Source organism: Alexandromys fortis, unplaced genomic scaffold, assembly GCF_014885135.2.
Source record: "Alexandromys fortis isolate MF-2015 unplaced genomic scaffold, M_Fortis_MF-2015_v1.1 scaffold_9, whole genome shotgun sequence".
NCBI classification, from domain to species: domain Eukaryota; kingdom Metazoa; phylum Chordata; class Mammalia; order Rodentia; family Cricetidae; genus Alexandromys; species Alexandromys fortis.
Window position 1 is genome coordinate 20,208,210 of NW_026067892.1, and position 14,616 is coordinate 20,222,825.

A 14,616-nucleotide genomic window follows, 5' to 3' on the forward strand; every position below is an offset into this window, starting at 1 on the left:
AGCTTGGTTTGGTTTTTGAAGCAAGGTCTTGCTTTGTAGCCCAGGCTAGCCTCAAACCCACCAACCTCCTGCCTCAGCCTCCCATGGCTGGGATGTCAGATGGGCACTCCTGGGCATGGCTCGCCTCAGCCATTTTTTAGTGTATTCTTTAGCAGGACCAAGAACATTCACGCTGTTCCGCATCGTGCTGCCGTGTTTATTTTCAAAGATTGCATAGAACTTTGTATGTGCCAGGCAAAGTTCTAAGTACTTCGTTGGTAGAGTCTCATTTTGTTTTCTTATTCCCTGGAACCTTTGTAGTGATGCTATGCTTGCCCCTTTTGTCAGTGAGGAGAGGAAAGGCCGGACAGTTTGTCCAAGGTCACCAGCACCAGCTGAAGGGCCCCAGTCTCTATGAGTGGAGATGGATATATATATATATATATATATACCATCCCAGCCACAAGTCTCCTGGTCCATCAGGGACTAGTGCCCTTTATCAGGATGGGGGTGTGGTAGGGCAGGGGCTCTGAAGAGCCCAGACTTCGTGCGGTTCCCCTTCTAGCAGAATCTGACTTGGTCCGGCCCACAGGGTCTGTGATGGTGAAGTCTCCCTTGAACCGCGAGCTGGTTGCTACCTATGAGGTCACGCTCTCAGTGATTGACAACGCCAGCGACCTCCCAGAGCGTGCCGTCAGTGTGCCAAACGGTAAGATGCCCTGCTAGTATCTCTTATGGGTCACTCGGAGCTCTCTGAGGGCTGGGGGGGGGGCTAGGAACCAAGTGCAAGCCTGGCTGTAAGGAGGTGAATCCCAGGACTTAGCTGTCAGGGCTACTGAGGAGTTGGGGTACCTTAGGATAGTGACAACCACTTTGGGACTCAGGGTGACTATGCCCCTAAATGTATGGGATCTGAACCCTTAGACTCTGAGGGGTAGGGGAGGGTGTCAGGGTAATATTGGAATCCAGGGTACGGCTAGAATAGGAGCAGGAACTATGATCTGATAGGAAGCCATGGGGTCAGGGCAGGAAGCAAAGAGCTAAAGAAGGGGACTCAAGGCCACAGACCACAGTGGGGCAGGCTCAGTGACAGAGAAGAGGCATGTGCTGGGAAGCTATTATGGGCTGGAATGGTTGGGCTAGGCAGAGGGGGCAGTGGAAAAAGGGATGGGATGGTCTCATTCTACTGTCAGAAGACAAGGACAGTTGTTGGGGTGGCTTGAGCCTGGCAGACACTGGCTGTTTATCTTCTCAGCCTAGAGGCCCAAGTGTTCCAGAGGGAAGTGTGTACTTGTTTATCTCTTACGCATCCTGAGATTTTTAAGGTCAGAGGCCCAGGCTGCTTCTGCTGAGGGGGGGGGGGGGATCATTCAGAGGGGCTAGGGAAGCCCAGATCAAAGGAATAGCCAGAAACCATCTTCATCCTAGCTCTCCAAGTTTGTTGGAAAACTGTGGTCCTGAAAAGAACAAAGGCCACATCAGAGCCCCCCAACCCACTGGTAGAATACAAATCCCTGCTCTTATAGAAGAGCGATGTTCAGATCAGAGGGAAAGTTTGATCCTAAGAACCCACACACAATTCCAGGCGTGAGCAGGGCAGCAGTGGCCCGTGCCTTTAATCCCAGCACTCGGAAGGCAAAGGCAGGCAGATCTCCGAGTTTGAGACCAGCCTGGTCTATAGAGCAAGTCCTAGGACAGCCAGAGTTACACAGGGGAACCCTATCTCAAAAACACCCACACGCACACTTAAAATAAACCTAGGCACAGTAACACATACCTGTAATCCCGGGACTGGGGAGGTGAAAACAGGCAGATCCCTGAACTGTTCCTAACCAGCCACTTTAGCCTACGTAGTGAGTTCCAGGCAAGTGACAGATCTGAAGAGCCTCTAACGTTGACCTCTGACCTCCCTACACATGCGTACACATGTGCATGTGTACATATATACACCTAAACCACACTCACACACGCAAACACACGAGCATGGACATCTCATACACATAAAATAACGTGAGACATTGTTCTCCTCTGAGCTTGGCAGCCCTAGGCGGGGGGGGGGGGGGGGGGGGGGGGANGGGGGGGGGGGGGGGGGGGGGGGGGGGGGGGGGGAAAGAGCAGTAGAGCTGGGAAGGGAGCAGCGGGCACCACGGTGGAACACAGATCTATCCCTGGTATTCCCTCCCACCTGCACCCCAGCCAAGCTCACGGTCAACATCCTGGATGTCAATGACAACACACCCCAGTTCAAGCCCTTTGGGATCACCTACTACACAGAGCGGGTCCTGGAAGGGGCCACCCCGGGTACCACACTCATTGCTGTAGCTGCTGTTGACCCTGACAAGGGCCTCAATGGGCTGATCACCTATACCCTGCTGGACCTCACACCCCCAGGCTATGTCCAGCTTGAAGACTCTTCCGCAGGTAGGTGGAGGGGTCTCCGAGATGGAGGGTAGGGGATGCATACCCATGCCTGTTAGCCCCTAGAAGGACTGTGACTCACTTCTCAATATCTAGTTGGGACCCCACCCCTACCCCTGTTCTGTGGTGGCCTAGGCCAGATTCAAGATGGTTGGTATGCCAAGCCTTTTCTGATGCTCCCAGCAGCAGATAGAATTTTCTAGTCCTGGCTTGGACGCAGGCCCATAGGTGTCTGTTGGAACCCTAGAGAACCCTCTCTACCATTTCTACCGCCCAAGCTCCTATGAGCATATCCCCTTGGGAATGGGGTCTTAGACACGGAGGTATCTCGGGGTTTCCTTGGGGTTACAGATACCCATTCCAGGGAGCTTTCTTAGCTCTTTGTTGAGAAGGACAACTGAGGGCAGTCTCTCCTCCATCTCTGTCCTGAGATGGGCAATGCTACCTATTCACGCTCCTTGCCAGGAGCCCCTCCTCCCCTCAGAGCCCCAGATCCTTCCCAAAGTCTAGAGATCCCAGGATGAAGAGTGGCCACACCTCATCAGTGGGTACCTCTGTGTCTCAGGGAAGGTCATTGCCAACCGGACAGTGGACTATGAAGAGGTGCACTGGCTTAACTTCACAGTGAGGGCCTCAGACAATGGGTCCCCACCCCGCGCAGCTGAGATCCCTGTCTACCTGGAAATTGTGGACATTAATGACAACAACCCCATCTTTGACCAGCCCTCTTACCAGGTGGGTGGCCAGACCAACGTGAGGGTCAGTACCTATTCCTTGGGGTCTTTGGTGTGCCTTTCGCTCCTCCTTGCCCTTCCCCCATGAAGCCCAGGAATGCTAAAAGCATGAGCAGCGTGCTGCCCCAGAACACCCCGGCACCGGGGGATAACCATGCTCCCCTCTTCCTTTTCCCCTCCTCCCCTCTCTTCCCTCCCCTCTCCCCTCCCTCCCCCCCTCTCTCTAGGAGGCCGTTTTTGAGGATGTGGCTGTGGGCACAGTCATTCTGAGGGTCACTGCTTCCGATGCTGACTCGGGCAACTTTGCCCTCATCGAATATAGCCTGGGGGATGGAGAGGGCAAGTTTGCCATCCACCCCAACACTGTAAGTAGGCCGTGGGAGGGCCTGACCCTGGGAGTGGGAAAGCCCAGAGTCCTGGTCTAAAAAGTCACCCAAAGCACCCCTCACATCCCCGTTTCTGGGTCCTGTCTCTTGGATATATTTAGACTTCAGGTTGCTTTATCTAAGGATAGCAAACTCTCCCCCAGAGTTCCAGGTGTTGTTAAGCCCGCAGCCCCTTATGTCCTAGTACAAATGGGAGGAAGTGGCCACCAGCTTTAGGAACTGGCCCTTTGGTGTGACAGGATGTGCCCCAAAACTTGAAACAAGTCCCAGGGACCACTTCTTGAAAGTGTCACATGAGGCGTGCTGTGGGAACTGGGCGTGTTCTTAGAACATCTGCAATATACACGACCCTGTGCTCCATGTGGAGAGAAGCAAGGTGCTCCAAAGGGTGGGACCCACAAGTCCCCATGAGTCTCAGCCTTTCGTGAGAGTAGAAATTGGGGGCCCAAGCGTCTGCCTCTTGGCCCAGAAGCTGCTGTTTGTAAGGTGAGGAGACAGCCTTGCAAAGGGCAGGGCTGTTCAGCGAGCCTCCCCCTGGTTCCAGGAGTTGCCCTCTGTTCCTCTGTGTGCACTCCCTTCGGGAGGGTTTACCCTGCTCAGTGTGAGCACTCGGGTATGGTGCCTGGCATTAAGAACAGTGCCTGTTATCAGAGTAGATACTCTATGCCAGACGCTGGTCGGGCACTTAGCTGCAGCCTGGCTGATCACTGCATCTCAGATAGAACGCGATAGTGAGGGCAAGAACACAGGCATCATGGAGACAAGAGGCCGCCCCCCCCCCTCCCCAGCATGACCTCCAGACTCTAATAGTGTCTGCCCATAGTGTAGATGCTCAGCAGACACATCAAACTGATGAATCACCTGAATGTCTCCTCTTCCAACTAGGGTGACATCTATGTGCTGTCCTCTCTGGACCGGGAGAAGAAGGACCACTATATCCTAACTGCCTTGGCCAAAGACAACCCAGGGGATGTGGCCAGTAACCGTCGAGAGAACTCGGTGCAGGTGAGGAACAGCAGCCTTGAGCACAGGGCAGGGAGCAGCAAACTAAGTCCATAGAGAACGACTGTTCTGAGTGGAAACAGGGCCTCTCATCCCCAAATGTCACATGAACAGCCAGGTACACCTAGGTGTGACCCAGAGGGCACTTGTATGTCTTCACAGTCCAGTCCCTCAGGTGCCCAACACAGTATAGTAGCGAAAACTACTTATGGCTCCTATTGATTTATTTATTTATTTATTTATTGATTGATTTATTCAGTTTTTGAGATGAAGTCTCACTGTGTACCTTATGTCATCCTCATACAAGAGGCCTTCCTTGCCTCAACCTTGGAGATGGGATACTTAAGAACCTGGAGTTGAAGGTAGCTTCAAATTCTTGCAGCTGAGGGTGACCTTGAACTCTGGATCTTCCTGCCTCTACCTCCCAATTGCTAGGCTTATATGTAGAACCAGGCCTAGTGTATGAAGGGCTGGAGATGAGCCCAGAACCTCGTGAATACCTAACTACAAAGAGACCAGCACTCTATCAACCGAGCTATACCCCCAGCCCAAGACCCTGGCTCAAAAAGTAAAAATACAGATGGATGTGGTGGCACATGCCTTTAATCCCACCAGTTGAGAGGCCGGGGCAAGAGGAACTCTGAGTTCAAGGCCAGCCTGGTCTATGTAGCAAGTTCCAGGATAGCCCATTGAGACCCTGTCTCAAAACATAATTTGCTTAATTAAATGGCGATGCCTTCCACCAGGGTAGTGCCCTGTTCCCTCCCTACTCCACCTTGCCCTTGTGGGATGGGGTCTCCCAAGGGAGCCCCTTCACCGTCTTGTGGCCTCCCCAGGTGGTGATCCGAGTACTCGATGTCAATGACTGCCGGCCTCAGTTCTCCAAACCGCAGTTCAGCACAAGTGTGTACGAGAATGAACCAGCGGGCACCTCGGTCATTACCATGCTGGCCACTGACCAGGATGAGGGCTCCAATGGGCAGCTGACCTACTCCCTCGAGGGCCCCGGAATGGGTATATGGCCTTCCCTTGCTGCCCAGGAGGGCTTAGAGGGTGGGGAGGGGCAAGCTGCCATGTCTTACTGTCCTGGCCCGAGGAGGAGGAGACAGGAAGGTCATCCCAGTCAGACCGTTCCCTTGCTCTCTCCCACTGCCAGAGGCTTTCTCCGTGGACATGGACTCGGGCCTGGTGACCACGCAGCGGCCACTCCAGTCCTATGAGAGGTTCAACCTGACTGTGGTGGCCACAGATGGTGGAGAGCCCCCCCTCTGGGGCACGACCATGCTACTGGTGGAGGTGATCGATGTCAACGACAACCGCCCTGTCTTTGTGCGCCCACCCAATGGTACTATCCTGCACATCAAAGAGGTATTCCTGATCCCGGCCGGGGCCAGTGTTCTCACTGACGCTCGGTTCCCACTTGCAGCCCACTGACTCATCCTGCGTTCACCATCTGGCAGAGTAGAAAGGTCCACTGTGAGATTGTAGGCCAACACGAGGAGAGCGGACTTGCCCAGTGCCGCTCAAAGAAGATCTTAAGGGTTGGGTAGTTCTGTAGGTGGTGCCAGGAAAGGATCTAGGTGCAAGCAACTCTTGGGCTCCTCAAGCAATGACCTAGAGCAAGTGCCTTCTGCGAGTCGTTTCCATCTGAGAATGGACCTAATAATAGGACACACATCAGCTCTTGCTCGTCGACTCTACCAGGGAGTATCTGGTCTCCTGCCACCCACTTCCCCCAGACATAGTTCAAAATAAACACAGGGCCCTTCCGTCTGTCTGCTGGTCCTCCTGATACCAAAATGCACAGCTCGGGTTCTCTCATTCTTTGGTCTAACGCCAGTTAGTCTAGTTAGATGGCCGATCCAGCTAGGGGAAATGCATTGTCTTCTGCTCGTCCCTTCCATCCTAAGGCCCCAGGGATCCTTGGTGGTATAGTTGGGATATCTCTGGCTTGTCCTTTGCCCCACAGACTCAAGCAAATCCCTTATCTGGGAGCACCATGCTGAGACCATCTAGTCGTCTGCCTTTTGAGGTCCTGCGGGAGAAAATGATCTCAAGACTAAGCTCTGGGGAGCACTGGGCCTGGTGTCATACCTGCAGTGATACATTAGTCCTTTTCGCTTTGCCCACTAGGGAGCTCACAGTGGCGTAACCCCCTCAAATGACCCTGCAGAGACTTGGGGCTCTTCCATCTTATGCTAATTATATTCTTCTTTTACCCTATTTTTTTTTTAATTCATTCAATCTCATTTAAATTCATATATTCCGGTCAATCGCTTCAAATCTTTTTTTGTGTGTGACAGGAAATGGTACATAAATTAATAATAATCTAATTCCTTTCCACACCAAAGGCTCTGTTTGCTAAGCTTTCTCTTCAAGGGCTTTGTGGTTGGGGGTCCAGATGACTGCCGCTTGGAGTTTATTATGAACAATGAGAAAACAATGAAGCCAGGCTGAGCTGAGAGTTTTGTAACAGTCAAGAACCATGTTCTTGCTGGGGCATCCTGAGGGCGGGGCCAGCACATGACTACAGTCGGTTTTCTTCAGTGTCATACCTAAATCTTAAAAGAATGCAGGCCCTTGAGGCTTAGAGAAATGAGGGCCTTGGCTGAGGGAGCAAAGGATTTAAGAGCTCACCAGGGCCTGGCTCTGGGGTTTTTCATGACCAGATACCCCCTCTCATGACCCCCACAGGAGATCCCTCTACGTTCCAACGTGTATGAGGTCTATGCCACCGACAAGGATGAAGGACTCAACGGGGCAGTGCGATACAGCTTCCTAAAGACAGCAGGCAACCGTGACTGGGAGTACTTCACCATCGACCCAGTTAGCGGGCTCATCCAGACGGCTCAGCGCCTGGATCGCGAGAAGCAGGCAGTGTACAGTGTAAGGAGAGGGGCTGGAACAACGGGAGGGGGGGGGGCTATGTGGGTTGCTCCTGGACCACCTCTGGGAGACATGTTCCACTGAGCTTCCTTGGGGCCCTAGGCCAACCTCCAACCCTATCTTTCCCCTCTGACTGGGCTCCCTCTCCTCCAGCTCATCTTGGTGGCCAGTGACCTGGGCCAGCCAGTGCCGTACGAGACGATGCAGCCATTGCAGGTGGCCCTGGAAGACATCGATGACAACGAGCCCCTCTTCGTGAGGCCTCCTGTGAGCTCACCTATCCCCTGTGCCAGTGACACCCCCGCAGGGTCTTACCACCTGTGAGCCCACACATGCCCGTACTCTACCCTGCTACACATCTGGTTAGCACACAGTGAGCCTCCGTCTAGATTTCCCTCAAACACCTAGGGCATTCAAAGTTGGGCACTAATGCAAGGCCTCACTCAGTGATCCAAAAAGGAGGGAAAATGTCCAACACCTTTGCCTTTGTATGCACATATAGGCTTGTTCATCATATGTGTGCACACAGCATGAAAATTGACTCTGGAGTCTAGAGTCAAAACTCAAAAGTGGACAGCAGAACTGAATGGTATGAGTTTGGTAGTGTCTGTGTGTTTGTACATACATACATACATACATACATACATACATACATGGATGGGTGGCCAATAGAGGCTGTGTGCATGCACACAAGAGAACACTTTTTGGGACATGCACGTAGACCCTGGGGATAAATCAGTAAAGTCCTGTCCTCATGGAGGTTATAGTAATTCCGCTTACTCTCTAGGCAACAAAGTCCTCAGACCCACAAAGTGGATACCCAAGGTCCTCTGGCCAGAGCTGGAGCTTGTGCCTCGTGTAACTACTTCTTCTCTTATAGAAGGGAAGCCCCCAGTATCAGCTGCTGACTGTGCCTGAACACTCACCCCGTGGTACCCTGGTGGGCAACGTGACAGGCGCTGTGGACGCAGATGAGGGTCCCAATGCCATCGTGTACTACTTCATTGCAGGTGGGGGTCAATGGAGCCAGTGCCCCACCGGCCCTGGGTTTGCAGAGGACTCTGAGTGCCCCTCTACTCACCCTGTGTCCCGTCTGCCCACAGCTGGTAACGAGGACAAGAACTTCCACCTGCAACCTGACGGGCGCCTGCTGGTGCTCAGAGACCTAGATCGGGAAAAGGAAGCCCTCTTCTCCTTCATCGTCAAAGCGTCCAGCAATCACAGCTGGGCCCCTCCCCGAGGACCCTCCCCAGCCCTCGATCTGCTCACTGACCTCACCCTGCAGGAGGTGCGCGTTGTGCTGGAGGACATCAATGACCAGCCGCCGCGCTTCACCAAGGCTGAGTACACCGCAGGTGCAGGGACCAGCCGGGGCCTGAGGGTGTGGGTGGCTCCTCCCCTGACATTTACGTGGCCTGCCTGTTCCCACAGGAGTGGCCACCGATGCCAAGGTCGGCTCGGAATTGATCCAGGTGCTGGCCCTGGATGCAGATATTGGCAACAACAGCCTGGTCTTCTACGGCATTCTGGCTATCCACTACTTCCGGGCCCTTGCCAACGACTCTGAGGATGTGGGCCAGGTCTTCACCATGGGTAGGAGCCCCTGTCACTGCATGGACTTCAGTCCTGAGATGGAGTCTGTTTGAGCACAAGCCCTAGGTGGCCATCCATGTCAGCCCTTCTGTTCGCCCATCCAGTTTCTGCTATTCTGTCTGTTCTTTACCTATTTGCCCCTTCATTTATACATGGATTCTTTTTCTATGTGTATGGGGGGGGTACATTTTATTTATTGGGGGGGGGTGCATGCCCACAGAACTTATGCAGAGAAGCCAGAAGACAACATGAAGGAATTGGTTCTCTCCTTCACTATGTGAGTCCCTAGGGATCAAAAGCAGGTCATCAGGCTTGGTGGCAAGTGTCTTTACCCACTGAGTCATCTTGCCAGCCTTGTTTTATTTATTTTTTTAAATGGCAGGGTCTTGTGTTGCCCAGCAGGCTTCGAGATCTCTCTATAATTTTGAGCCAGACAGTGGGGCATGCCTTTAATTCCAGCACTCAGGGACAGAAGCAGACAGATCTGTGTGAGCTTGAGGCCAACCTTGTCTAGGTATTGAGTTCCAGGACAGCCAATGCCATATAGTGAGACCCTCTCTCAATTTAAAAGAAAGGAAGGAAGGAAGGAAGGAAGGAAGGAAGGAAGGAAGGAAGGAAGGAAGGAAGGAAGAAAGAAAGAAAGAAAGAAAGAAAGAAAGAAAGAAAGAAAGAAAGAATGAATGAATCTCGAGTGTTTGATCTTCCCGTCTCTACCTCCCAAGTACTGGGGTCACACTCATGCCCCCCGCCCCAGTTTACACAGTGCTGGGGATGAAACCCAGAGCTTCACGCAGGCTGGGCAAGCTCTATCAACTGAGCTGCATCTAAGTCCTCTTTTGCTTTTCTCATCTTCTTGTCCACCCATTCATCTACCCAACTACCCCTCCCTCTCTCTGACATCCACCCTCTCCCCATCCCCCTTTCCACGATGCTCCCCATCTTTGCATTTGTCCCCCTTCTCTGTCAGGCATCGGGCAAGGCACTGTGGGGAGCTGACAGCCCAGCTCTGAATGCACACACTGCTAGAGCTTTTCCCTGTGTGCACGGGCAGGACACTCTGGGGCAGGGCCTGCAAGGCGCCCATTACTCTCCACCCACGCGGGCTTCTCATCTGTGTGTCAGTCTTGACTGCCAGGAAGACTTGGCCTGAGACCCAGGGCTCCCGTGTCTTCCTTCTAGTCCCTGCTTCTGGCCTCATAGCCCTCCACCATCCATATGGGCTCTGTCTCCAGATAAGCCAAACTGCCTCGGCTAGTCTACTCCATCTGCCCCTAGGCCCCTGACCCTTCTGCCTTTCTACTTCTCGATGCTATCCCAACCTCCCTCGTGCCTGATAATGCCTCCTTTGTCCTTCAAGGTCTAGTTTAGATCCCACCTGCTCGAGTTTTGTAGCCAGATGCCAGCCCCTTTCCCCTGTACTCTCACTGCCTTTCTTTAATGCGAAGCTAGGAATTGAGCCCAGGGCCTTGGGTGTGATGGGCTGGCACCGCCGTTGAGCTATGATCCCAGCCCCAGCTGCTCTTTAATAAACCCAGTTGCAGAGGAGCGAGGGAGCTAGCCTCCAGATAGAAAGCAGCAGGTTTTGACTCCAGGCCTGTCTTTCTCACAATCATATAGGTTGTGCCATCTCTGGGTGTCTCTGCTGTGTTTTGTGGGAGTCTGAACTACTTGTGGCTGGTGCAGTGGTTCTCAACCTGTGGGTCAGAACCCCTTTGGGGGTCGAGCAACCCCCCTCACAGGGGTCGCGGAAGACCATCTGTATATCACATATCTATGTCAAGACTCCTAACAGTAGCAAAATTACGGTTATAGAATAGCAATGAGATAATTGTATGGTTGAGGGTCACTACAACCTGAGGGGACTGTATTAAAGGGGCCACAGCATTAGGAAGGTTGAGGACCACCGCTCTCTGGATCTCAGAATTGGTAATCATCTGTGGACAGGAGAGTCTGCAGTTATTTCAAATTCAGTGTTTAAACAAAAACTTGGAGTAATCATTAAAAATAAGGGGATTTCAGCCAGGCATGGTGGCATAGGCCCATTACCCCAGTACTCAGGGTGAGGTGGTGAAGAAATATGACCTCTTCCCAAGGATGTAGGGTTAGGGGGCAGGGTTCAGCATCAGTGTGTGGCCACTGAGCTGTGCCATCCCCCCCGGACTCTTTCACAGGGAGTGTGGATGGCATCCTACGTACCTTTGATCTCTTCATGGCCTACAGTCCTGGATATTTTGTGGTAGACATTGTGGCCCGAGACCTGGCTGGTCACAATGATACTGCCATCATCGGCATTTATATCCTGAGGGACGACCAGCGTGTTAAGATAGTCATCAACGAGATCCCAGACCGTGTGCGTGGCTTTGAGGAGGAATTTATCCGCCTGCTCTCCAACATCACGGGTGCCATTGTCAACACCGATGATGTGCAGGTGCCCCCGGGGCCCTAGGACTGGGCAGTGGGAAGAGAAGGGGCAGATGAGATCCCTTCTTAGTCACTTCCTAGCTACATGGCCTGTGGGGCTCCATCCCCTTATCTATAAATAAGGCTGATTATGAATGAGCCCTGTGTAGAAGTTAGTGCCCACATCAGGGAGATTTGGTAATGATAGGGCTTATCAGATAGGCTGGATGGGATCCTGCAAGATGCCTGCCCATCCCATTCCCATCCCCTCCTCTCCACTGTGCAAGCTTGACCCCACAAACTCCCTTCTCCCCCAGTTCCACGTGGACAAGAAGGGGCGGGTGAACTTTGCTCAGACAGAGCTGCTCATTCACGTGGTGAACCGGGACACAAACCGCATCCTGGATGTGGACAGGTAGGTGTGGTGGGGTGTGCCTGGCCTGCCTGCCTGTTTTGAGGGGTAGGAACCCCCAAAGGAGACATGAACGTTGCTATTGGCCTCCGTGCATGGTCAGAGCTGGGGAAGAATAAGAGACACCAAGAGCTATGCTCATCCCTCTGGGCCTCACTCTGTCTTAGGGTTTCTACTGCTGTGAAGAGACACCATGACAGTGGGAACTCATGAATGAAAACACTGAATTGGGGCTCGCTTACAGTTCAGAGATTTAGCCCATTGTTGTCACTGTGGGAAGCATGGCGGCGCAAGGGCAGACATGACATGGTGCTGGGGAGGTAGCTGTGAGTTCTACATCCAGATCCACAGGCAGCAGGAAGAGAGACATGGGACCTGGCTTGAACATCTGAAACCTCAATGCCCACCCCCACCCAATGAACACACTCTTTATCCAACAAGAAGGCCATGCCTCCTAATAGTGCTGCTCCCTGGTGATCAAGCATTCAACTCAATAAGCTCATTGGTGCCTTTCCTACTGAAACCATGACACACTTCTTGTCCATTAAAGTGTCCATTTGGAGTCCATTGGGACCTTGGACACAGGCCTGGGGGCCCTGTAAGACGCTAAACTTGCCCAGCTAGGTGGCTTTTCCCTTGCGAAGCTTCAGAGCAGAATGTGAATCCTGAGGCTCCTGGCGGGAGTGGAGCACACTGCCCCCAGGGTGGAGGGTGGTGGCCTCTTGGAGGCAGTGGGTGGCGGAGATGAAGCAAAGACCCCGGCCCTTGTGCAGGGTCATCCAGATGATCGATGAGAACAAGGAGCAGCTGCGGAACCTCTTCCGGAACTACAATGTCCTGGACGTGCAGCCCGCCATCTCTGTCCGACTGCCGGATGACATGTCTGCCCTGCAGGTACCCTTTGTGGGGCCAGTCCCTGGGGTCTGGGCTGTGCCCCTGAACCCGCCTGCTGATGGCTGGCCTGCTGTCTCCACAGATGGCCATCATTGTCCTAGCCATCCTTCTCTTCTTGGCTGCCATGCTCTTCGTCCTCATGAACTGGTACTACAGGACCGTGTGAGTGACCCCTGAACCAGAATGGTCAAGGTCTCCTTGCCAGCAGGCACCAAGGCAGACAGGGCCAAGGACCAGGGATAGCAGGACAGCTTCCCTGACTGACTCTCTCTCCCTCTCCCCTCCCTCCTCCTTTCCCCCTCTCCTCCCCTCCCATCTCTCCTCTCTTTTTCCCCTCTATTCTTCCCTCTCCTCCCCCCTTCCCCCTCCTCTCTCTCCAGACACAAGAGGAAGCTCAAGGCCATTGTGGCTGGTTCTGCAGGTGAGCAAAGGCTGGGGCCAGGGTAAGGCGTCCAGGTGCTCCTATTGGTTGGACTCTTTCCCTCCTCACTCAAATCCTCTCCCTGCAGGGAACCGTGGCTTCATTGACATCATGGACATGCCCAATACCAACAAATACTCCTTTGACGGGTGTGTGGGCTCCCCAAGTCTGCAGATCCCCTTTGGAGATCCCCGCAGTACCCAGCTAGTGACAAGTATCTGTGGCAGCCACTGGCTGAAACATGGAGTGTGGGCACCCCCTAGTGGGCTAGTCACTTCTCTGCACTCTCAGAAATGTGCTGTCCGGGTCCGATTACTAAGGGGCATAGGGAGTGGGCAAGGCTTCCCTGACAAAGCTGACCCAGACTGGCGTGCAGTCCTGGCTCTAGTAGGATCCTAGGATAGAAGGATGTAGCCACAGGTGCCATGGCAGAGTTCTTATGCAGACCTGTGGAAGGCACCATGGCTGGCCAAGGGAATGGGCGAGTCTTAGAAGCAATGCTATGAAGGCATCTTGCCCACCCTATCCCACTCCCCAACTGCAGAGCCAACCCTGTGTGGCTGGACCCTTTCTGCCGGAACCTGGAGCTGGCTGCGCAGGCTGAGCATGAGGATGACCTGCCTGAGAACCTGAGTGAGATTGCAGATCTGTGGAACAGCCCCACACGCACCCATGTGAGCCAGGGTAGCAGCCTGTGGCCAAGCTGGAGACCTTGGAGGGTTGTCCCCTCTGCTGTCTGCATGTGATGTCAATCCCCCTGCTCCAGCCAATGTTCCCTCTCTCCAGGGAACTTTTGGGCGTGAGCCGGCAGCAGTCAAACCTGATGACGACAGATACCTGCGTGCAGCTATCCAAGAATATGACAACATTGCCAAGCTGGGCCAGATCATTCGAGAGGGGCCTATTAAGGTGAGCCCTCCCTTGCGCGATCCTGTAACCAGAATCTGACCGTTAACTCGGGGTGCAGGGAGATAGAAACTGTAGGTTTATCTGGACCTGCCTTATATCAGGACTGAAGGGGGTTTGGACTAGTGAGGTCTGTGGTGTCCCAAAGGCCACCTGGCTGGCCAGTGATCATGCTCTCTCCTCCCATCTTCTCTGCTCTAGGGCCGGACACCTGTGCCCCCCTCACTGCCATGGGAGTGTGTGCAAGGGGGCTAGGGCAGGTGCCAGCCTAAGTGGAGAGTTAACCCTCTCCTCCCCTCAGGGCTCGCTGCTGAAGGTGGTCCTGGAGGATTACCTACGGCTCAAAAAACTCTTTGCACAACGGATGGTGCAAAAAGCCTCCTCCTGCCATTCCTCCATCTCCGAGGTAGCGAGGTAGCCTCGGGAGCGGGGATCTGTGTGCCAGTGTGCCGTGCCCCATTCCTGGGGATGCTGCTGCTTCCCGCACTCTACCACCCCGACACTGGGGAGTTCTCTATCTCTGCTCCTCTTCCTCTCCCCACCCCCTCTCACCTCCCAGCCAAGCCCAAAGGCTGTGCTAGAGGT

The 14,616-nt window shown here is 53.6% G+C and overlaps 1 protein-coding gene across 2 annotated transcripts in view; it reads left to right on the forward strand.

Moving 5' to 3' along the window:
• LOC126498939 (cadherin-23) overlaps window positions 1-14,616 on the forward strand; it is a 71,232-nt gene that overhangs the window by 54,133 nt on the left and 2,483 nt on the right. Inside the window, exons 15-35 of one of the 2 annotated variants that reach the window (XM_050137953.1) lie at window positions 572-688; window positions 2,176-2,400; window positions 2,963-3,132; window positions 3,359-3,496; window positions 4,403-4,522; window positions 5,356-5,533; window positions 5,676-5,887; window positions 7,214-7,405; window positions 7,559-7,672; window positions 8,286-8,415; window positions 8,509-8,760; window positions 8,837-8,998; window positions 11,170-11,426; window positions 11,716-11,813; window positions 12,584-12,704; window positions 12,787-12,866; window positions 13,085-13,125; window positions 13,214-13,274; window positions 13,670-13,799; window positions 13,912-14,034; window positions 14,333-14,437. In XM_050137953.1, the coding sequence (XP_049993910.1) occupies window positions 572-688; window positions 2,176-2,400; window positions 2,963-3,132; window positions 3,359-3,496; window positions 4,403-4,522; window positions 5,356-5,533; window positions 5,676-5,887; window positions 7,214-7,405; window positions 7,559-7,672; window positions 8,286-8,415; window positions 8,509-8,760; window positions 8,837-8,998; window positions 11,170-11,426; window positions 11,716-11,813; window positions 12,584-12,704; window positions 12,787-12,866; window positions 13,085-13,125; window positions 13,214-13,274; window positions 13,670-13,799; window positions 13,912-14,034; window positions 14,333-14,437 (3,026 nt within the window). The remainder of the gene's footprint in view (window positions 1-571; window positions 689-2,175; window positions 2,401-2,962; window positions 3,133-3,358; window positions 3,497-4,402; window positions 4,523-5,355; window positions 5,534-5,675; window positions 5,888-7,213; window positions 7,406-7,558; window positions 7,673-8,285; window positions 8,416-8,508; window positions 8,761-8,836; window positions 8,999-11,169; window positions 11,427-11,715; window positions 11,814-12,583; window positions 12,705-12,786; window positions 12,867-13,084; window positions 13,126-13,213; window positions 13,275-13,669; window positions 13,800-13,911; window positions 14,035-14,332; window positions 14,438-14,616) is intronic. The other variant, XM_050137946.1, reaches the window with a different exon arrangement.